At 47.1% G+C, this 22,286-nt stretch overlaps 1 protein-coding gene across 1 annotated transcript in view; it reads right to left on the reverse strand.

Annotated features, from left to right (window-relative positions):
* Positions 1-3,303, reverse strand: part of LOC146869614 (keratin, type I cytoskeletal 13-like) — a 51,801-nt gene extending 48,498 nt beyond the window's left edge. The window contains exons 1-2 of the mRNA XM_085640171.1: positions 3,170-3,303; positions 1,008-1,164 (exon numbers count right to left, since the gene is read on the reverse strand). Of these exons, the coding sequence (XP_085496297.1) occupies positions 1,008-1,164; positions 3,170-3,303 (291 nt within the window). The remainder of the gene's footprint in view (positions 1-1,007; positions 1,165-3,169) is intronic.
* Between the last annotated feature and the right edge of the window lie 18,983 nt (positions 3,304-22,286).

The raw sequence follows: 22,286 nt of genomic DNA on the forward strand, positions 1-22,286 counted from the left end.
TCTCTGACTTAAATTGATTTTTCCTTCCTTAAGAAAACGGTGTTCAAACTGTACTTTGCATCCTTTGGTTCACATGAAACCTACTATATAAACATTTAAAACTCTCTTGAGTCAGTGGCCATTTAAAGTATATATTCAGATGGTATTCACCTATACTGCTAACAAATAGATCCATTGATCAGAGGAAATTATATACGGACGAAGAGTTGGTAAGAATTGGTAAGATGAATTTACCCCGCAGGTATCATCACATTAAATTGACTCGAGCGAAGCTTACTAGCATTTCTATGAATGTTTATGGGCCCAGGTGAGTATGAAGATTGCGTGTACCTCGAGCTGGTAAACGCTCCACTCGATCACCTCCAATGAGTGAACGGCTCATCAGCATGCTTGCTGAGATCCAAATGATCAAAACTGAGCTCTGTCAAACTCTGAAAGTATCTTAGAAAATTCTGTTGTGATCAATCTTGGAACCTAGAGTTTAATGGAAGGCCTCAGGAGGGATGGTGGATGATGGGAATGCATCGGCATCAGGAGGGATGGTGGATGCTGGGAATGCATAGGCATCAGGAGGGATGGTGGATGCTGGGAATGCACAGGCATCAGGAGGGATGGTGGATGCTGGGAATGCATAGGCATCAGGAGGGATGGTGGATGATGGGAATGCATAGGCATCAGGAGGGATGGTGGATGCTGGGAATGGATAGGCATCAGGAGGGATGGTGGATGCTGGGAATGCATAGGCATCAGGAGGGAGGGTGGATGCTGGAAATGCATATAATGTATTTTAGTAGGCAAATTGTAGCAATCATTAGCATCTTAACTAGCAATTGTCATTGTCAATGAAGCCATTCATAGATGCCCACAGGACACACATCACAAATAGATTCATGGCTTAGGATATTGTTTGCAAAACCATGACACAGAAGATAATGTTGTGTCTGGACCTTCCTTGGGATGCTCTTCACCTCCGGCTACTCACAGTCTGGGCACATTGTTTACTTTACCTCCTCATGGTTCTTCTTGAGGTAGGCCAGTTCCTCCTTCAGGCTCTCAATCTGCATCTCCAGGTCAGATCTGGACATGGTCAGCTCATCCAGGACGCGGCACAGTCCATTGATGTCGGCCTCTACATTCTGGCGCATGGCCAGCTCATTCTCGTACCTTATGACATAAATGGGAATATTCTCATTCAAAAGATCTTCTCTGGTCCCCTTTAGTCTGTTCTCTCGGCAACGATTCTCAAAGGATTACAGTCTCTTCTGATTGGTAGGCACCATTTGGCTTGTTCAAAAGGTTTTATTTCATAGTTAATAAAGTAACTTTCTGCCAACCTCTTGCCGCTTTAAATGCAATGCAGTAATAGCAGGTGTTGTTTATGCCAGGTTTAGTGACACTTATTACATTCACCAACAAGTCACAGGATAGCTTGCAAGGGAAGTGAGCTGGGTCTTTCACATGCATCCTGGCCCTGGGTGAAAGGTTTCTCTTTCTTCCAAGCACTTTGTCCTACTCAGGCGAGTGAGTGACTGTTGGAAGACGATGCAGGTCCTAAGGTTTCCTCATGGAGTGAGGAGGACTCATTCTACCCCACTGACATTCCAAGAGCCTTACTGGGTTCCTTATTGTCACTGAAGGAAATACTTACATTGTGAATATTTGAATTAGTGCAAAATATATGTCACGCCTCCTAAGTCGACTGCAAATATTGGCTCAATGCAAGAGGGTAGATAATGGGGTAAAGGGCAAACTGCAATGACCCTAAGATCATTGACCAGATTTTTATCCCTGAAACTTTGTCAATGGACACTAATTCTTGACTAAGTGGGCAGCCCCGTAAGGCTGTGTGGTGAATAATACCGCGTGTTACTTAAAAGTGTATTATTTTAGGATGTTGTGTGTGACTGCTGGTTATGGTACTGTGTGACATCAACAGTTGTGGATTTAGTCCTGGCTCCTTCAATAATCGAGCTTAGATCTTGGCCAAGCATCCCTAAATCCAGGCCCCTCCTTAGCTGTTCAATGCGTGACTTGCAGCTCTCAAGTGCGAAGAGTGCTGAAGGGGAACCAGGAGGTGCTCTGCTGTGTAAGAGATTTGAGGCGGCCTTACCTAAGGGGCTTTGTGGGCAGGCCTGTGGAGGGTTACGTGACTACAGCGGGTCACCGTGCAGCAGGGATCACGGCAAGCCACGGGTTCAGAGACCACGGAGGCTGTCAGTTTGGCGCTTCCATCAGGGATGAAGGGTGCGTACTCAGTGATACCTTAGCATGATTTCTGGACAATTGATATGGACTGGATTCTGATTGGTGAGCTTTGCAGGAGCTCAAACAGCATTGGCTTCAACCCTGATCTGCTCCTAATGGGTAAGTCCTGCTGACAGAGCCTCGTGCCGACCCGCCAGGACTTCCAGATGGAATTCGTTGGATCTGTTGGGCCATATCTCATACCTCCTCGAACATTCTTGCTGCCGCCCACCGTTGACTGTGCTACCACCACAGAGCTAGAGTAAGATACTTCCAGGCGGTACCTACCAGATACCAAGAAAGCGCAGCTGCCCATGGTGAAGGAGAGAAGGGATGGCACCCCAAAGAGGAGGTGGAGTTTGTGCTCCCTTGACTTCTGGAGGGCCTTGGGGTAGTGAAGAGTTGTGTTGTCAGGGGTTGAAGAAACTGAGTATGTGTATGTGCAATCAATTTGCAGGTTGAATATCACAGGGGGGATCCCTGGACCCTCTTACCACGATGAAGCACCTTACATATTCACACATGACACTACACATGACACTATGTGCTTGTACTACATGTTCACAGTAATACACGAGGTTGTTCCCGGTGAAGCTAATAGCAATACACACACACACACACACACACACACACAAGCCAAGATATGCCACCCTCCTAGCTGCCAAGTTCCCCAGTCCCATGCGTGATGTGCTGGTCCAGGCAAGGTTTTTTTCCCTTTGAATTCTGGGACATGTAGTCCTGTGTTATTATGGAATAAACAAGACTAAAAGTCTCAGAATTTAAAGAAAATTTCTGGACCGGAGTGGCAGATCGCGCATGGACCTGAGAAACTTGACAGGGCTGCGCCCTAGGAGGGTGATTATTGCAAATGTGAGCAAAACATGCCTCTGGGTGAACACATTAAAGAATGGCACCGGGTACTCACTTCATCCTGAAGTCATCCGCAGCCAGCCTGGCATTGTCAACCGCCAGGACAACCCTGGAAATGCCAGTGGTGGATTCGTAGATCTGGAAAGAAGCAGAGAGAAGGACTGAGTGGTGCATCTCGGGAGTGAGCATGTGTGTTACACCCTCTCCCCCAACCCCATCTTTGAGTCTAGGTGGGGTCGAGGTAGAACCTGCAATGTGTGGTTGTTGGGGCTGTACGCGCTGCCATAGCTAGTCCATGGTGTTGGAATATCTATGAACATATCCTACCAGGCGCGCAACACCCATTGGACTCAAAGGGCTTCAGCCCCCCGCCCCCCTCGTGTGTGGCAGCCGGGGATGAGACAGCTTCCCCGCGCACACACAGCCGCACCCGAGCACTTCACAGGTCTTTAAAAGACCATTTGCCTGTTAATGAGGCCTCACCCCTTCTAAGAGCCCCTGCAGCTCCACTCTGCCTATTGCTTAAAAGATTCAGCACCCCCCCCCGAATTTTTTTCTTAGCCCCCCACGAAATTTGGCTCTAGTTGCGCCTCTGTATCCTACTTACACACCTTTCCCACCTACACTTATGTCAGCCTCAACACCTCATCCCTGTAAGCCCCACCCGTGAACCCTTTCAATTTCCAATGTGAACCCCGGCCTTTAATGCTGGTTCCCACCCCCTCCCCCACCTGCAGTACCCATTGCAAAACCCTCATCATGCACCACACTGGATCTAAAACATTCCAGCCTGCGTATTATTCGGTTCACACCACCCTCCCCTACACCCAGAGGTGAAAGACTCTTTCCTGGCGGGCCTTGGTCTCTGGAAGTCACAGGACATGTCACCTGCCGCCCCAGCCCTATCTGCCTTTTAGTGGCACAGGTCTATGGAGACGGAAAAAGAGAGGAAGGACAAAGGGAAGAAGGGCGAGGCAAAGGCAGAAGAGATGAATGAAGGAAATAAGAAAGGGAGAAAGTAAAGGAAAAAGGAAGGAAGCAAAGAAGAGAGAAATCCGGAAAGGTCAGAAAGTCAAAGGAAATGAATGAAGGAAATGGGAAGAAAACGCACTGAAGATGTTCCATTCCGAACTGCAGTGGCCAGCCTGCGGCGCTCTCTCAATCTGAGCTCGCGGCAAGAAACACACCAACTTTGTTTTAAATGGCAGCTAAAAAGCAGGCTTTTTAAAAATGATGGGGCCGATTTATGGGAGTTGTGGTGCAGGGCAGCACAGCACGTCACCTTGCGGCACTGCCCTGTATCACAGGGAATGGGCAGGAACGCGCCACATTTATCCAATACCCCTATCCTTCCCCCTGCGCTTGTGCCGTTCTGGCACCCTAGCGCCAATGCAGGCACCCATGCAAAATGCAGCACACGTGGGAAGAGGAAAAACGAGGAAAAATAAACATATTTCCCCTCGTTGCGCCTCACCTGGAGAAGGCATATCTTCTTGGCACAGTTCCAGATTTACCAGGGTTGGTAAATCTGGGAATGTTTCAAAAACGATGGGATTTGCATGAGAGCACATACTGCAACGCCCATGGAATGCCTCCCTTGCACAGAGTAAGGCAACGCAGCGATTTGCGCTGCGTTGCATTACTCCATATTTGTGAAGCTGTTCAAAAAAAATGCAAAGTGGCTTTGTGTGGCTTCATAAATATGACTAAGGGGTTTGCGTCGTGCACGTATCATGTTCCGTGGTGCAATCATGACACAAAACCCTCATAAATATGCAAACAACATTTCCCAAGACACCTTTCTTTGCACCTTAATTTTCCTCTCTTCTACCATGTTCAAGAAAGTATTTTCTTCTTTTCTCAGACTACAAGTAAGATTGTTCTTAAACACTGCTTCTAAAGTTAATTCTCTAGTTTCTAAGAAAAATTCACCTAAAATTCTACCAGGAATCACCTTATTTAGTGCAGGGACTACAGGGATCTGCAAAAAAACATTATCTACATCAGTATAATAATATTCTAATTTCCCTGTTCTATAGAACAAGGTTGCTAATACACTACAGGTTATTCCATATGTCAAAGGAAGGTGATGATAGGTGACACCCTCTGACACAGCAGGTAACTGCATACAAACATAGCAATCTCTAACTTCCATAGTCTTTACATATTCATACAGTAATTTTGAAAAAACATTAATAGAAAAATCAGTTATAGACCTATCCTTATGGAAATCTGTTCTATCTGCCAGTTTAGTCGCATGAGTATCATACACCTCTTCTCTATTAGTCCTGTTCTCAGTGTGGTTTTCTACCCTTTCGAATGTCACTTTAAACGAAACCGTTATTGCTAACATGATCCAGAGAAGCATTAGTAATCCTGTACAACAACAACACACTTTGCACCATCTTCGGAGAAACCCACATGTAGGTTTTCTACCTTCTGTGTTTTCCATTTCGGAAATGATCAGTGTCTTTTGACTGAGCCTCTTTTATTCACAACTTAATTTTGTCTAAACCAAGGCTTTAAGTGCCTAATTGGTTCTTTCGGTTACGTGTCTTGTCCAGTGTTTTAATTTCTCTGCATCTTTCTATGTCACTTCAATCCGGGCATTGATCGTCTTTGTCTTGGTTTTCACAATCTCGGTTCAGAACTTCCTGATCATCCGCTTCTTCTCTGATATCAGATAAGATAACTCTCAGGATTTCCGAATCTTCTTCTACTTCAACCACTTCTGGATTTGTCCTCCTAGGCCTTCTCCTCCACTCTCTTCAGATTCTGTATCAGTTTGACTTTTACTTTCTTTGCATTTTACTCTCAAGACCTCAGGTTCGCTATCTACAGTTTTCACTCCTCGTGTTTCTTCCACGCAATCTTCCTGCTGACTAACTGTCCCTTCTTCTACCTGGATGTGTGTTGTCCCTACACCTCCTCAGGGGTCTTCCGCAATAATCTTACCCTCACTCTCTGTATCTAATTCCTCACCTTCCATTTCTACTATTTCAGGCGGAATTTCTCTCGTGCTTGCACTTGGTGCTTCTTTATCAAGAATTTCTTGCTCAGTATCTTCAATATTCTCTTTTATCCTTTCTTTTATTCCCACCTGTTCAGTCTCTGATTCGGAGCTAGTGTCGGAAATTTCCAGTCATCTCCTTAGTGGTATGTTCTCCGGGTCCGCAATTTGGCTCATCTCCGCTTCTTCTGTTCACTGGGTTTGTCTTGTTCTTGTTTCCTCTGATTCTGACTCAGAACTGGTATCAGACTCTTCCACATACTCTTCCTCAGGGCGGTTTATAGGACTGGGGATTCGAAGAGTATGACTAGCATTTATTTATTTATTTGATTTATTTTGAGAGTTTTATAGAGCGCAAACAAGATCCTTGCGGATATCAGAGCGCTTTACATTGATACAAATGTGAGTTAGCAAACAGGATAAAAGCAGGTAGCAGTCAAATAAACAGCATATTGTACAAACAGCAGCAGGGTAGAAACCGGGAAAGCATCACCGATGCGAAAGTCCAGGGCGAGGGGGAAGATTGTCACATAAAAATAGAAGGGCATAAAACATCCAGGATCTATGAAAGTCGGTGCGTATAGGATTGTGTTCATGTGAATTTTGACATGAGAATAGCTTTGACTTCCTTTTTGAATGATACGGTAGAGGCATTCAATCTTTTTTCGGGGGGTAGAGTGTTTCAAATTCTGGGGGCCATCCCCGAGAAGGATCGTTTGTAAGTTTTCTTCTTGTTGAACCTTTGAGGTTTCAATAATAGGTTAACAGCACTCCTTGAGTGTAGGAAGGTGGATATCTGACTATGGTTACCCCCAAATTGTTTGCCTAGTGTCTAGCTGGTTTTTCGACTTAGTTGGCCTGAGATCCTGCTATTCAGGATCTCAGCCTGGCTGTTCTCTCTTTAAAATGGACTCCATGTACCCTAGGTACATAACCAATTGGAAGTGGATCACCCTGTCAGCCCCTGTACCAGTGTACACTAGGTACCCAGGGCATTGGTGTACCCAAGGCCTGCCAAGGGCTGAAGCATGTATTATGCCACCCCAGGCTTGGCCTAACAATTTGACACAACTGGCTGATCACTCAGCTGGGGTAAGTTGGTGTAATCACCTCTTACTTAGGTGTAGTATACCTATACCTAACCTTAAATGGGACACCTGGTAACCTATAAGTCACTCCTATGGCAGGCCTTAACAATCCTGAAGGCAGAGTGCTTGGTTCCATGTGAGATGGTGCTCTGGCATGAGCTGAGCCTGTCTGCAGTGGTCGGAACAACTTCCTTCTACTGTTTCCAGATATCGTCATACCATATACTCTTAAGTGCATTATGAACCTCGCGGTTAAATGCTATCTTTGGTTTGGCTTTATCAAAACATGTCGAGTAAGGTGTCATACGAATTGGAATACTAACCCCTCGCCAATTCTGGCGACGGGGTTAGCATTCCACCCTTCTAGAGGGACACGACATGTACAGTACCTGAAACCCGGGTAAAATCAGACATAGCCTCAGCTCCACAAAATGGATGCTGCCACCACAGACACAAGTCTGCCCTCCTGCTGCTGGGAGTCCTTCCAGCTTGGGAGGTGTGGACAAAGGGTTTCCTGCCAGGGGAGGTGCGTGCACCACCCCAGACAGGATTTTGTGTATTGGTCAGGTAGGGCTTGAAAGAAACCAGACATGCCTGTGGCTCACAAGGAGCCTCGGTGCATATGCCAGTTCAAACCGGTCCTGGGGCACACCAGTCCCGGGCCTGGGGCGAGCTGGACAAAGGATTGGGGGTGTAACCACCCCCCTTCCTGGTCCCACCCATAGGGAGGGACCTAGCAGGTAGTCCGGCCCCTAGAATCCGCTTAAAGGTAGGAGCTGTGTCCTAAGACTTCAGACATCCTGGAATCAACTTAAAACTAAGAAGAAGACGGGAACTTCGACGCTCTGCTGCACAGAGGACTGAAGCCAATCTCCCCTGTGGTCAGGGAGTGACCACCTTGCTAACGCAAGCACCATCCAGCGAATCAACGTCTGCTTTGCCGCCGCCTCCCGCCGGAGCCCGAGCCCAGAGACTGACAAGACCTGGACCTCCAGACTTCTCACCGCCCGATCCACAGTCCCTGCAAAGAGGAGACCCGTGGAGGCACCGAGACACGTGGAGCCAGCCATCTTGAAACGACTACGACAAGCTGACCAGTGCAACAACCGAGGCTCCCTCCAAGTTGTGCTTTGGGTCCTGAGAAGCCCAACCCTCGAGCAGCATCTGCACCAAAGGTGAGCCCTCCAGCATCTCCACGATCTGCGTGGGGCCCTTCTGCATTTTGCCACTCGACGCGCCTAACCGGTTGCTGGCCCGCTGGCTAGTGGCCATCTTGGCGACGAAATCTACGACAAACACCGCTGGTCTGGTTGCTCCAGACTGGCCCTTGCTCCCCCCCAAAGGAGCAGTTCCTCTGACCTTGCTGGTCAGAACCATCAGCTTAAACTCCTTGCCTACAACAATTGCTTTTGCCAAGGCTTGTTTTGTTTGCTTCGATCAAGTCGCCGACACCGCCGACAGCGAGAGCCTGCGTGGGACAGCTCGTGAGCCGACTCCTGGACGTCGTCGACCTTCAGGGACCACGTGGCTGCAGAGTCAAGCTACACCTTCCTTCCTGTTTGCACCCGACATCGCCTGGTACCCACCTGGTGCCACGCTGGTCACTGGCTAGTGACTGTGAACACTGTCCCCTCTGCTTACAGGTCTTCAACATCTCCGATCCACTCTTGGATCCACTGCATCTCTTCCCGACCGACCGCCTGCAGCACTTTTGTCTACAGGCCCCACGGAACCGATAGAAGAAACCCGACGCACTTCGAGGCCTATGCACCCGCTTCCTGTGGGTGAGGTAAAGCTGGCACTCCTGTGCCCAAGTGTAGTATTACATCTCTAGTGCCTGTGTTCCAAATCTTAAGTTTCTAGGTCATCCGGAAGATTCCTTTTGCAGTAACTTTGTGCTTTTTACGCACCCATTGAAACCTATGGGAGCACGCGTGTGACTATTTGCTCTGCACACGCCACCCGTGGACCTCCTGGTCTCTAACTGACGTTAGCTCCTTGTAGGCCCAGCGATTCTAGAGGCCCTAGGCCTTTTCCCTTTTCTGTTCGTGGTACTTATACCACTATTTTAGTATATGGTTCGAGTGGCCACCAGGGCCTATCCATATAAAGTGCAACTTCTGTGTATTCTGTGATAATCTTGTTTGACGATTTGTGCTCCTGTGCTCATAAAGAGACTAGGGGTTACTTTGAGAAATAAATACATATATATTTTGAATATATATCTGTGTGGTGTCCTTTCATTGGTATAAAAGGGGGTTACTATTGGTAAAACAGCTTGCTTAACACGCTTCACGAGTTTAGCCTCAAAGACTGCTTAGCCTACGCTACCACTAGGGCAGCTAGTCCAAAAAGGTTGACTTACAACCACACCATAAGGGTTGCTTGGCATGGTACAAGGTGGTCACTAGAACTAGTGAACAGCATATACCAGGCCAACTTCTCACATTGGTGAGCAGCGGTTGGATTTGAGCTTGCTGTGTTTTACCATTGTAATCTCTTGGTTACCAATTGAAAGATCACATAGGTACCTGTAGGTACATATAAAACAAGATTAGATATACTTAAGTTCTACTGAACTTAGTTGTTGTAGAGCAAAGGGAGTAGCACACCCTGACTACAACTACTAGATAGGTTTAGTAGGTAAACCCAAGTGTAGGTAGATTGCAACACATCCACCCACACTTAAGAGCAATGGCCGGGGCAGAGGGGTCCACTGTACCCATCTCTGTTGAGAGTGACCCCCAGAGGGCACCATCCAGCTTTGCTACCCTTAACCAGAATGAGCTCAGGCATTTGGCAACTCTTAGAGGCCTTAAACAGCCCAAGAACCCTACCTCTGCTGAGCTCAGAGAACTCTTGCAAAATGATGAGAATCAGAGAGAACTCAAGAAAGCTTCCCAGTTAGCCCCCTTAGGGACAGGAACAGGAGGCCCCCCTTCTGAAGATGCTACAGAGGTACCCAGTTCCAATAGCCATCCCTTAGATGAGAATCATACTACAGGGGAGGAAAGTGGTGAGGATACAGAAAGTAGTGATGATGAAGGGAGAACTAGCCCAGTGCCAAGTATTATACTTGGCCCAGCTAAACTAAGGCTATTGGGGACTGACAATGGGTTTACCCCATTGGATCTCCCCAGTGGACTTAACACAGGGCTTGGGAGGCAAAGGAATCGCTCAGGTGACTCCAATGCTTCTCATGGCTCTAGAGGCTCTCAAGGTCACTCCAGGAAAAGGATGACCACCCCTCAGAGGAGGGAACACGAGGCCAGAATGCAGGAAGCCCAGCTGAGGATCAGGAAGCAGGAGCTAGAAGTAGCCCTGATGGAAGAAAAACTGAGGAAGGCTAGGCAACCTAGAGAGAGTGGGTCTATACCCACTGGTGGCAGCATTGTCCCTAAGGACAAAGATAGGGTCTTTGATAATAGGAACCTGTCTAAGGTTGTGCCCCCCTACAAAAGTGGGGATGACATCCACAAATGGATAACTGCTCTTGAGAGAGCCTGCAAAGTACAGCAGGTTCCTGAAGACCAGTGGGCAGCAATCCTCTGGCTCTCCTTTGAAGGAAGAGGCAGAGACAGACTCCTCACTGTTAGAGAAGAGGATGTCAGAAACTACAGAGTCCTGAAGAGTGTTCTGGTTGATGGGTTAGGCTTAACCACTGAACAGTACAGGTTAATGTTCAGAGACACCCAAAAGACACAGACTCAGGACTGGTCTGAATATGTTGAATGTGCCACTAAGGCTTTGGAGGGTTGGTTGCTGGGAAGTAAGGTATCTGATTATACAGGATTGTACAATTTGATGATGAGAGAACAGATTTTAAGTAACTGTCAAAACCAGCTCCTCCATCAACACCTGGTAGACTCAGATTTGACCTCTCCCCAAGAATTGGGAAAGAGGGCAGATAAATGGGTCAGGACCAGGATCAGGCCTAAGAATCAGGGTGGTGACCAAAAGAAAGATACCACCAAACCTCAAGAGAAGGGAGGGGATAAGGCAAAAGAGAAATCTTCCTCAGGGCCCCAAAACTCCACACAGGGTGGTGGGTCCCAAGCTCCCTCCTCTACCACAGGTAAAAAGCCTTACTGCCATGAGTGTAAAACTCCTGGGCATTGGAAAACTGGCAGCAGTTGCCCAAGGGCTACAAACAAAACTGTTCCTCCAATTACTCCTGTCACACCACCTATTACTGTCAGCAGTAATCCCCCAGGTGGTGGGAGTGCCCCCAAAACTTTGGGTGGGTTTACTTGGGGAACACAGGGGGACCCTGGCTTAGCCAATTCCCCTGCAGCAGATACTCTTGTCTGTGATGGTGGCATGGGGTTTGCCAACTTCACTGCCTGTCCCAACACTTTGGGTAGGTACAGACAGGAGCCCTACATCAATGGTACAAAAGCTGAGGCCTACAGAGACACTGGAGCTAGCATCACAATGGTGGCCCATTGGCTAGTTCCCTCTGAGCAGCTTTTGCCTGGTTTCTCCTACCAGGTGACCAACATTGATGGCAAACAGAACAGTCATCCCATGGCAGAGGTATGTCTCAGCTGGGGAGGTGTCACTGGCCCTAAAAGGGTGGCAGTGTCCCCAACCTTGCCTGTAGACTGCTTACTGGGGAATGACTTAGAACTCTCAGCTTGGGCTGGAGTTGAACAAGACACCCATTCTAAAATGGTGGGCCTTTCACAAAAGGGTAGTGGGGTTGTGCCATTCACAACCCCTGTCCAAATAGATTTCCTCCCTGGAAAGGTTGGAAGGGCAGTGGTAGCCACAGCCCAGGCACAGACAGACTTCCCTGTAGAGACTGGCAGAGCTGTGACAGTCACAGCTCAAACACAAACTGAGTGCCCCCCTGAAAAGGTTGGCAAGGCTGTAATGGTCTCAGCCTATACTCAGACTGACATAGGTGTAGTGAAGCCTGAAACTATGGATCACTCCACACAAACAGAGAGTAGTGGGGAGGAAGAAAAGTCTCCCTCTCCCCAGACATTAGGAAAAAGTCAGCCTCCTCAGGGAGCTGACCTCACCCCTTGTGAAGGAACTGCCCCAGAGGTAGCCAGGCCTGGCCTGGCAGAGCCTCTGATGTCAGTGGCCCCTTCCAAGGTGGGACCCAGTCTGGTGCAGGTAGCCTGCCTCTCTCTACCCTGCCTCAGTCAGCCCAGGGCTGCAGAGGTCAGGGAGGCCAGTGGACCCCAAGAGGGCCCCTGTCCACAAGAACCCCCCCATCAAAAGAATGAGGATTGCCTGGCTAGTAGCCCTAGTCAGGTGATGGGTAAAAACATTCCTGAGGGATCTCCTTTACAGGTAGTTAGGGACCTCCCCCAGAGGGATTCTGTTGGGTACAGGCAAACATGGGACCTTAGGGCCCCAGACCTGACCTGTCCCTCCAGTAAGCCCACAAAAGGGACCCAGCCTCCAGCTTTAGGTAGCCAGAGGCTGACCTTGAGAGCACAGTGCAACTCAGTTAAGGAAAGAAAGGCATCCATGGTGGAGGGGGATTGGAGGAAGGTGAGGCCTCACTTTGAGGACACTCACTTCAGTACTCCATCTCAACACCAGCCTTTTGCTTTGCCAAGACACACCAAAGGTAGAGATTCCCTATGGTGGAGACCCTCTGATACCCTTAGGGTGAGGGATTGCTTAGTGGACCATGAGACAGGGGGTAACCATGCCAGTGCTGGTTCCTCCTTATATGGCCACTTGGGCAATATAGGCTTACCTGGTCAAGGTCAGCCTTATCTCCCTTCGTTTGGGGGGGGGGTTGTGTAGGAAGGTGGATATCTGACTATGGTTACCCCCAAATTGTTTGCCTAGTGTCTAGCTGGTTTTTCGACTTAGTTGGCCTGAGATCCTGCAATTCAGGATCTCAGCCTGGCTGTTCTCTCTTTAAAATGGACTCCATGTACCCTAGGTACATAACCAATTGGAAGTGGATCACCCTGTCAGCCCCTGTACCAGTGTACACTAGGTACCCAGGGCATTGGTGTACCCAAGGCCTGCCAAGGGCTGAAGCATGTATTATGCCACCCCAGGCTTGGCCTAACAATTTGACACAACTGGCTGATCACTCAGCTGGGGTAAGTTGGTGTAATCACCTCTTACTTAGGTGTAGTATACCTATACCTAACCTTAAATGGGACACCTGGTAACCTATAAGTCACTCCTATGGCAGGCCTTAACAATCCTGAAGGCAGAGTGCTTGGTTCCATGTGAGATGGTGCTCTGGCATGAGCTGAGCCTGTCTGCAGTGGTCGGAACAACTTCCTTCTACTGTTTCCAGATATCGTCATACCATATACTCTTAAGTGCATTATGAACCTCGCGGTTAAATGCTATCTTTGGTTTGGCTTTATCAAAACATGTCGAGTAAGGTGTCATACGAATTGGAATACTAACCCCTCGCCAATTCTGGCGACGGGGTTAGCATTCCACCCTTCTAGAGGGACACGACATGTACAGTACCTGAAACCCGGGTAAAATCAGACATAGCCTCAGCTCCACAAAATGGATGCTGCCACCACAGACACAAGTCTGCCCTCCTGCTGCTGGGAGTCCTTCCAGCTTGGGAGGTGTGGACAAAGGGTTTCCTGCCAGGGGAGGTGCGTGCACCACCCCAGACAGGATTTTGTGTATTGGTCAGGTAGGGCTTGAAAGAAACCAGACATGCCTGTGGCTCACAAGGAGCCTCGGTGCATATGCCAGTTCAAACCGGTCCTGGGGCACACCAGTCCCGGGCCTGGGGCGAGCTGGACAAAGGATTGGGGGTGTAACCACCCCCCTTCCTGGTCCCACCCATAGGGAGGGACCTAGCAGGTAGTCCGGCCCCTAGAATCCGCTTAAAGGTAGGAGCTGTGTCCTAAGACTTCAGACATCCTGGAATCAACTTAAAACTAAGAAGAAGACGGGAACTTCGACGCTCTGCTGCACAGAGGACTGAAGCCAATCTCCCCTGTGGTCAGGGAGTGACCACCTTGCTAACGCAAGCACCATCCAGCGAATCAACGTCTGCTTTGCCGCCGCCTCCCGCCGGAGCCCGAGCCCAGAGACTGACAAGACCTGGACCTCCAGACTTCTCACCGCCCGATCCACAGTCCCTGCAAAGAGGAGACCCGTGGAGGCACCGAGACACGTGGAGCCAGCCATCTTGAAACGACTACGACAAGCTGACCAGTGCAACAACCGAGGCTCCCTCCAAGTTGTGCTTTGGGTCCTGAGAAGCCCAACCCTCGAGCAGCATCTGCACCAAAGGTGAGCCCTCCAGCATCTCCACGATCTGCGTGGGGCCCTTCTGCATTTTGCCACTCGACGCGCCTAACCGGTTGCTGGCCCGCTGGCTAGTGGCTATCTTGGCGACGAAATCTACGACAAACACCGCTGGTCTGGTTGCTCCAGACTGGCCCTTGCTCCCCCCCAAAGGAGCAGTTCCTCTGACCTTGCTGGTCAGAACCATCAGCTTAAACTCCTTGCCTACAACAATTGCTTTTGCCAAGGCTTGTTTGCTTCGATCAAGTCGCCGACACCGCCGACAGCGAGAACCTGCGTGGGACAGCTCGTGAGCCGACTCCTGGACGTCGTCGACCTTCAGGGACCACGTGGCTGCAGAGTCAAGCTACACCTTCCTTCCTGTTTGCACCCGACATCGCCTGGTACCCACCTGGTGCCACGCTGGTCACTGGCTAGTGACTGTGAACACTGTCCCCTCTGCTTACAGGTCTTCAACATCTCCGATCCACTCTTGGATCCACTGCATCTCTTCCCGACCGACCGCCTGCAGCACTTTTGTCTACAGGCCCTACGGAACCGATAGAAGAAACCCGACGCACTTCGAGGCCTATGCACCCGCTTCCTGTGGGTGAGGTAAAGCTGGCACTCCTGTGCCCAAGTGTAGTATTACATCTCTAGTGCCTGTGTTCCAAATCTTAAGTTCCTAGGTCATCCGGAAGATTCCTTTTGCAGTAACTTTGTGCTTTTTACGCACCCATTGAAACCTATGGGAGCACGCGTGTGACTATTTGCTCTGCACACGCCACCCGTGGACCTCCTGGTCACTAACTGACGTTAGCTCCTTGTAGGCCCAGCGATTCTAGAGGCCCTAGGCCTTTTCCCTTTTCTGTTCGTGGTACTTATACCACTATTTTAGTATATGGTTCGAGTGGCCACCAGGGCCTATCCATATAAAGTGCAACTTCTGTGTATTCTGTGATAATCTTGTTTGACGATTTGTGCTCCTGTGCTCATAAAGAGACTAGGGGTTACTTTGAGAAATAAATACATATATATTTTGAATATATATCTGTGTGGTGTCCTTTCATTGGTATAAAAGGGGGTTACTATTGGTAAAACAGCTTGCTTAACACGCTTCACGAGTTTAGCCTCAAAGACTGCTTAGCCTACGCTACCACTAGGGCAGCTAGTCCAAAAAGGTTGACTTACAACCACCTCAAAAAAGAGAGTTTCCCAGGGACCAGAAAGGACTGGGTGTCAGATATTTATCAAAAAAAGATTCCTTTCTGTGTATTACTCTTTTAGTTGGTGACCATGAGGCCTACACATTTAGATCAATAACCTTTGATTTTTGACTGTGACACTGGACAAATATTATTACTCCAGACTAGAATATACTTTTTGTTACTCTCAAAATTTATTTTTCATAGGAAAACACTTATGTTCAATAAAATCATATTTTAAAATTGCATTCAATATATACTCTGATTGGGTGCTCTGGTACAGTCTTATATATGCTATCTAACAATTCCGTATTACGGTATCTATCTCAGAGTCACACACACTTCAAATCATGTACTTTCAAAATTGCAAATTAAATACTACACAAATACATTTCATATGCTTTAAAAAGTCCCACTGTCGACGCGTTTCGGTGCATAGGTTACAATAGTAGCACCTTCCTCAGGACGGACGAGAATTTAAAACCAAAGTTTTGTTCTTCTTTTTTAAGTGTAGGGGTTGAAGTCCTTCTGTGGGTGTTCAGGACGACTTTATCACCTCTCAACTTTTGTGATTTTAGACCACTTGCATCATAGTCAGTGGAGTCATAGAATTTTTTAAAAAGTCACGTTGACACATGTTCAATGGTGTCTTAAAGCAGGTACGTCTTTCGATATGCACCGCCTGTATTCAATTGTTTAGCTGTGCCAATAGGTTTTTCGCCTAATGTTTAAGTTCAGGCTGTCCTTCCCTGCACCTTTTCAAGTGGTGTCCTGATACCAGTTAGAGCCTGCAATATCTTGTGGCAGCCTGAATCTTGACAACGCTGTCTTCTTTTCTTTAAGCGCTGTCAGCCACACTGTAGGTTTTCTTGGGGGTGTTTTTACTTTTACTCCCAACCTTTAAAAATCGGCGAGCCTGCTAGTCACAACGTCCTGCTTCCACCGCAACTTTTTAAAGCATATGAAATGTATTTGTGTAGTATTTAATTTGCAATTTTGAAAGTACATGATTTGAAGTGTGTGTGACTCTGAGATAGATACCGTAATACGGAATTGTTAGATAGCATATATAAGACTGTACCAGAGCACCCAATCAGAGTATATATTGAATGCAATTTTAAAATATGATTTTATTGAACATAAGTGTTTTCCTATGAAAAATAAATTTTGAGAGTAACAAAAAGTATATTCTAGTCTGGAGTAATAATATTTGACTTACAACCACACCATAAGGGTTGCTTGGCATGGTACAAGGTGGTCACTAGAACTAGTGAACAGCATATACCAGGCCAACTTCTCACATTGAGGATCTTAGACCACCAGAGATCGTTAATTTCTGTGCGAGGTAACTGGGAGTATTATGATGTGAGGCATTGTGCGTCATGCATGCTATTTTTAGGTGGATCCTGGCTTCAAGCGGTAGCCAATTCAAGGCTTTTAGGTCAGGGGAGATGTGAGAACTTCTTTTCGAGCCAGTGATGAGTCTCGCTGCAGCGTTTATTGAGGCTTAGGGGCGCAGTTGTCGCTTTAGGGAGGCCACAAAGGGAGACACTACCGTAATCCACACGAGGGATGACTAGCGCTTGTACTGCCAACTTGAAGTCAACGACTGGAAGGAAGGGTTTCAGCTTCCTCAATGTGTTTATCTGGAAGTTTGCTCCCTTTGTAGCATTGCTAATGTGTTTTTGCATTGAGAGGTTGCTGTCAAGGGTAATACCCAGAGATTTTGCAGAGTCCACTATGGTTGGTTGCACGTTGAGTGCGGTAAACTGTTTGATCAAGTCTTGCATTAAGGGGACTCTGGCAGGTGGGGCTATAAGGAGGAATTCTGTTTTTAGAGCATTCAATTTGAGATGGTTGTCTGCAAGCCAGGACTGGGTATTCCTGAGAGTGGAGTTCAGCAAAGTGATGTCTTCTAGGGTGTTGATCTTGAGGTAGAGTTGTGTGTCGTCAGCGTACATATGAAATTGTACGTTAGAAGCATGGAGCATTTTGGTGAGGGGTTCCATGAATAGGTTAAACAGTGTCGGAGAAAGTGATGACCCTTGCGGCACTCCCAACGTTACTGGAGAGGAATTGGAGATCATGTTGTTGACCTTGGGTACGGTTATGTAGGAAAGAGCCTGATAAACCCATTCTGTGTTCCAGGAGATCTAATAGGTTCTCGTGTTTGACCGTATCAAAGGCTGATGATAGGTCTAGAAGGATGAGTAAACAAGATCCGTTCTGGTCAAGGATTTGTAGCGCATCATCAATAATGTGTATCATGGCCGATTCGGTGCTGTGACCTGCTCTGAAACCTGATTGGTGTTTATCAAGGAGGTCAAAGTGATCAATGTGTTTAGTCAATTGGCGTTGTACACATTTTTCAAGAAGTTTAGCCAGGTTGGGAATATTGGAGATAGGACGATAGTTATTAAGGTCGGTAGGGTCGGCTGTAGGTTTCTTGAGAATGGGTGAAACCTGTCCTATTTTGAGGGAGTCCGGTATGCAGCCTTGTTGGAGAGAACTATTAATGATTTTGGTCCAGAGTGGCAGAAGCCAAGGTGCGAGGTCTTTGACAGCATTCGCAGGGAGAGGGTCGGTGAGGTGATTGGTCAGCTTCAAGGCGTTGAGAATCCTGCCTAAAGTTTCTTCAGCGTAAGAGTCAAAGGAGGACCAGGTTGCATCGTTTTATTTGGGCCAGAGTTGGGGGGAGTAGGGATGGCGGTGTGAGGAGAGTGGTGGTGATTTTCGTAAGAGGATCAGAGCGTGGTAATCGGTCATGAAGGAGATCCATCTTGATGTTGTCGATCTTCTGATTAAAGAAGGTAGAGAATTCTTCACAGTTGGTTTGTGGGCGAGCTAAGTTTTGTACCCGTGGTGGTGCCTCCTTGGATTGTGTTTTGATTAACAAAGTTTTTTGGGAAGATTTTTAGCTTGGTCTAATTGGTGACTGAAGAAGTCTGCTTTAGTGCGCTTGATCTTTTTGTAGTAAGCATTTCTCTTTTTCATTAGTATTTTGAGGTGATTAGCAGATGGCGCTGATCTCCAATTGCGTTCCAGGGATCTGAGCGCCAGTCTATCCTCATTAAGAAGACCGTTGTGCCAGGGCTTAGAGACTTTAGTGGGAGCTCTCTTTAGTTGCAGGGGGGCTACCTCGTTGATTAACGTGGACATGGCGTTGAGGGTAGTGGTTGGTGAGGTCATGAACGTCGGAGGTACCAAGAGGGGGCTGAAGCAGATTGTAGCTGGAGGAGGGTAATGAATTAGGGTTGAGATTTTTCAGATCTCTTTTCCAGATCTTTGGATCTGTGGGGTGAGCCGGGATGAGTTTTAAAATTTCCTTGATGTAGAAGGTGATGATATGATGGTCCGACCAATCACAAGGTTGGATCGACTCCAACTGAATGACGTCCATTTTAGAGATTATAAGATCGAGGGTTGAGCCTTTGTTGTGTGTTGGGCTGTTGCAGGATTGGATGATGGCTAGATCATCCAGGAAGTTTTTGAGGCTGTTAACTGCGGCGTCATTGCTGTCATTCCAATGGAGATTGAAATCACCAAGGAATATTTGGGTGTTTTGCCTCCCGTTGTTAGTAGAGATCATGTCCATGACGTTTTCAGTGAAGAGGAGGTTGTCTCCTGGGGGATGATAGATGATGTGGAGTGAGCATACTAGTTTGCCATTGCAGCTAATGTCCAGGTATAAGTATTCACACGAGGGGAAAGTAGGCGTAATAGCTCTATTTACAGTGAGGTTGCTACGGTGAATACAAGCTATACCTCCACCTATCTTGTCCGATCTGTCCAATCTAATGATGTCGTAGTCTGGTGGGACTAGGATGTCGATGAGAGGGGTGGAGGATTCAGTTAGCCAGGTTTCAGTTAACACTATCATGTCCAGCTCCTGTGATAAGATGAGGTCAGCTATATCGGCTGCGTGTCTAGAAGCCGATCTACAATTTAGCAAGATACATTTAAGACTGGGTGAGATGAGGGAGGAGGAGGAGGAGGAGGAGTCCTGGGTGAGAGGGATTCTTCTAAGGTTGTAATCGCTGACACCTCTATTGTTGTAGGTAGCAGGTCTGAAGGGGTTGAGGGGGATAGTCGGGATGGTCAACTGAGAGGATGTACAGGGGTTGGGGAGAGCGGGATCGTAGGAGTGTAGAAGAGAGAGAAGGTCGCACTCCGAAAGCTGATTGATGCTAAGCATAGGGCGTGTACGTGTATTGTGGGATGGGACTGTTTTCCAACTGGATGGAGGAGTTTTGGAGATGGAGGAAGTGAGGTGTGTGCGCTCGGTTGAGTTATAGCTTTTAGAGGAAATAGAGCAAGGGACATTAGTTCATTTCCTTTTCCCGATTCCGATTCAAGGAGTTTTGGTTCTGCGCACAATATTGCGCTATGTCATTCACAAATTCATTGCCTGCAGACACATAGTCTGTACCCTTTGAGTGGGTGCACATTTTACAACTGCGATTTGCTTAGGCAGTTGTATCGACTCAAGCAACTTACCAACCACTTCAGCATTCCTAATCGGAGTTCCGCTCAACGTCAAGAACCCTCTTTGACACCAAATTAGTTCAAAATCATGCACCACTCCAAATCCATACTGACTATCGGTAACCGCAGCAACTCGCAGATTCTTTCCCAACTTACATGCTCTGGTCAATGCAAACAATTCAGCAACCTGAGCTAATTTTACTCCTTTCAGGCAAGACGCTTCCAACACAGCCGCTACAGTACATACTGCATACGCAGCACTCAGAATTCCTTCTTCAGTTCTCAGACATGACCCATCCACAAACATCACATAGTCACTTTCTTTCAGAGGCACATCTTTTATGTCCGGACGCAGCTTAGTGCAAAGATCAAGCACTTCCAAACAATCATGATCCACGTCATCCTTCACTTACACATTCACAGCATCAGGCAGCAATGTTGATGGATTTACATTAAGGCACCTCACAAGGCTCACATTTGTAGCACCCAGAATGACCTTCTCATATTTCGTTAGATGACTATGCATCATAAATTGTGTACGGCTTCTTGTCAAAAGAATTGCAACATCATGGGGTACAAACACTCTCACAGGGTATCCCATCACAATTCCTTCACTCTGTTCCAAACTCTTACAGGTAGCAGCCACTGCTTTCAAACAACCAGGCAAAGCTATGGCTACAGGATCTAGTACAGCTGAGAAATATGCAATTGGTCGCCTTAATTTCCCATGCTTCTGTACTAACACAGAAAGTGCACACCCATCTCTCTCACTGCAATAGAGCTCAAACTCTTTTTCATAGTCAGGCATTCCAAGAGCCGGGGCTTCACACAAGCTGTCTCTCAATTGTTTAAAAGCCTTAATTTCCTCTTTGTTCAATTCAAGGGGGTCTCTCACATCACTCTTCGTCAAGCGTACCAGAGGTTTTGCAATCGGCGAAAAGTTGCTGATCCACTGACGACAGTATCCAACCATTCCAAGAAACATTCTCACCTCTCTTTGAGTCATTGGTGCTCTCATTCCCTTTATTATTCTGATCCTGTCTGCAGTCACCTTTCTCAGATCTTTTTCAATTTTATGATCTAAAAATTGTACTTCCTTTTTGCAAAATTGTAATTTCAATGGGGATACTTTAAGTCCTCCATCCGCCAAATGATTCAGTAATGCAACAGTATCTACCACACAGGCTTCTCGTGTTCTCGATGCCACCAGTAGGTCATCGATGTATTGCACTAGTACTGAGCTTTCAGGCATTTTTAAATCTTCCAGGGATTTCTTTAGAATCTGATTAAATATCGATGGACTTTCTGTATACCCCTGTGGGATTCGGCACCATGCCAAAGTACGTTCGCCGAACCGGAACGCAAAAATCTGTTGGCTGTCAGGGTGCAATGAAATAGAAAAGAAAGCATGACACAGGTCAATGCATCATGGGGAGTCTGATATAGGATCACTGAAGGGTTTGGTACAATGGGATAACAGGGTACAACAATTTTATTCACTTTTCTCAAGTCTTGCACTATCCTGAAAGTTCCGTTAGGCTTCTTCAAACCCATAATTGGTGAATTACATGGACTGCTCATTATTTCTCTCAAAATTCCCTGTTCAATCATTTTGTCTATCACCGGAGTCACTCCTGCAATTATTTCAGGTGTCAATTTATATTGTGGAATATTCGGGTAACTTATTCCTTCTTTTACAGTTATCTTCACAGGGTCTACTTTTTTCATCAATCCCATATCTTCTCCCATGAAATCCCATACCTCGGGGTTCACGGTTTTCTTCAATTCCTGAGGCAATTCCTCTGGGTCAAATACAACAAATGCCTCAGTAACTTCGGGTTCCAGATTGGCCATGGTCATTCTATACAGTACATCCTCATCAGGTGTCTCAAATGTATTGCCATCTGAAGTACAAAAAATCGTACAGTTCATTTTACACAACAAATCCCTCCCTAACAAATTTACAGGGCTAGTATCACACACGACAAATCGGTGCATGTCCGTAAATTTCCCTATTTTAACTTTAACAGGTTCTGTAAGGTACATTTTTATCTGTCTATTGGAGACTGCAACTACTTGGATTGTGTCAACCGAGAGAGGAAGATTTTTGACGTCAGCTGATCTAACAGTTGAACGAGTAGC

Source organism: Triturus cristatus, chromosome 1_1 (assembly GCF_964204655.1).
Source record: "Triturus cristatus chromosome 1_1, aTriCri1.1, whole genome shotgun sequence".
NCBI lineage: Eukaryota > Metazoa > Chordata > Amphibia > Caudata > Salamandridae > Triturus > Triturus cristatus.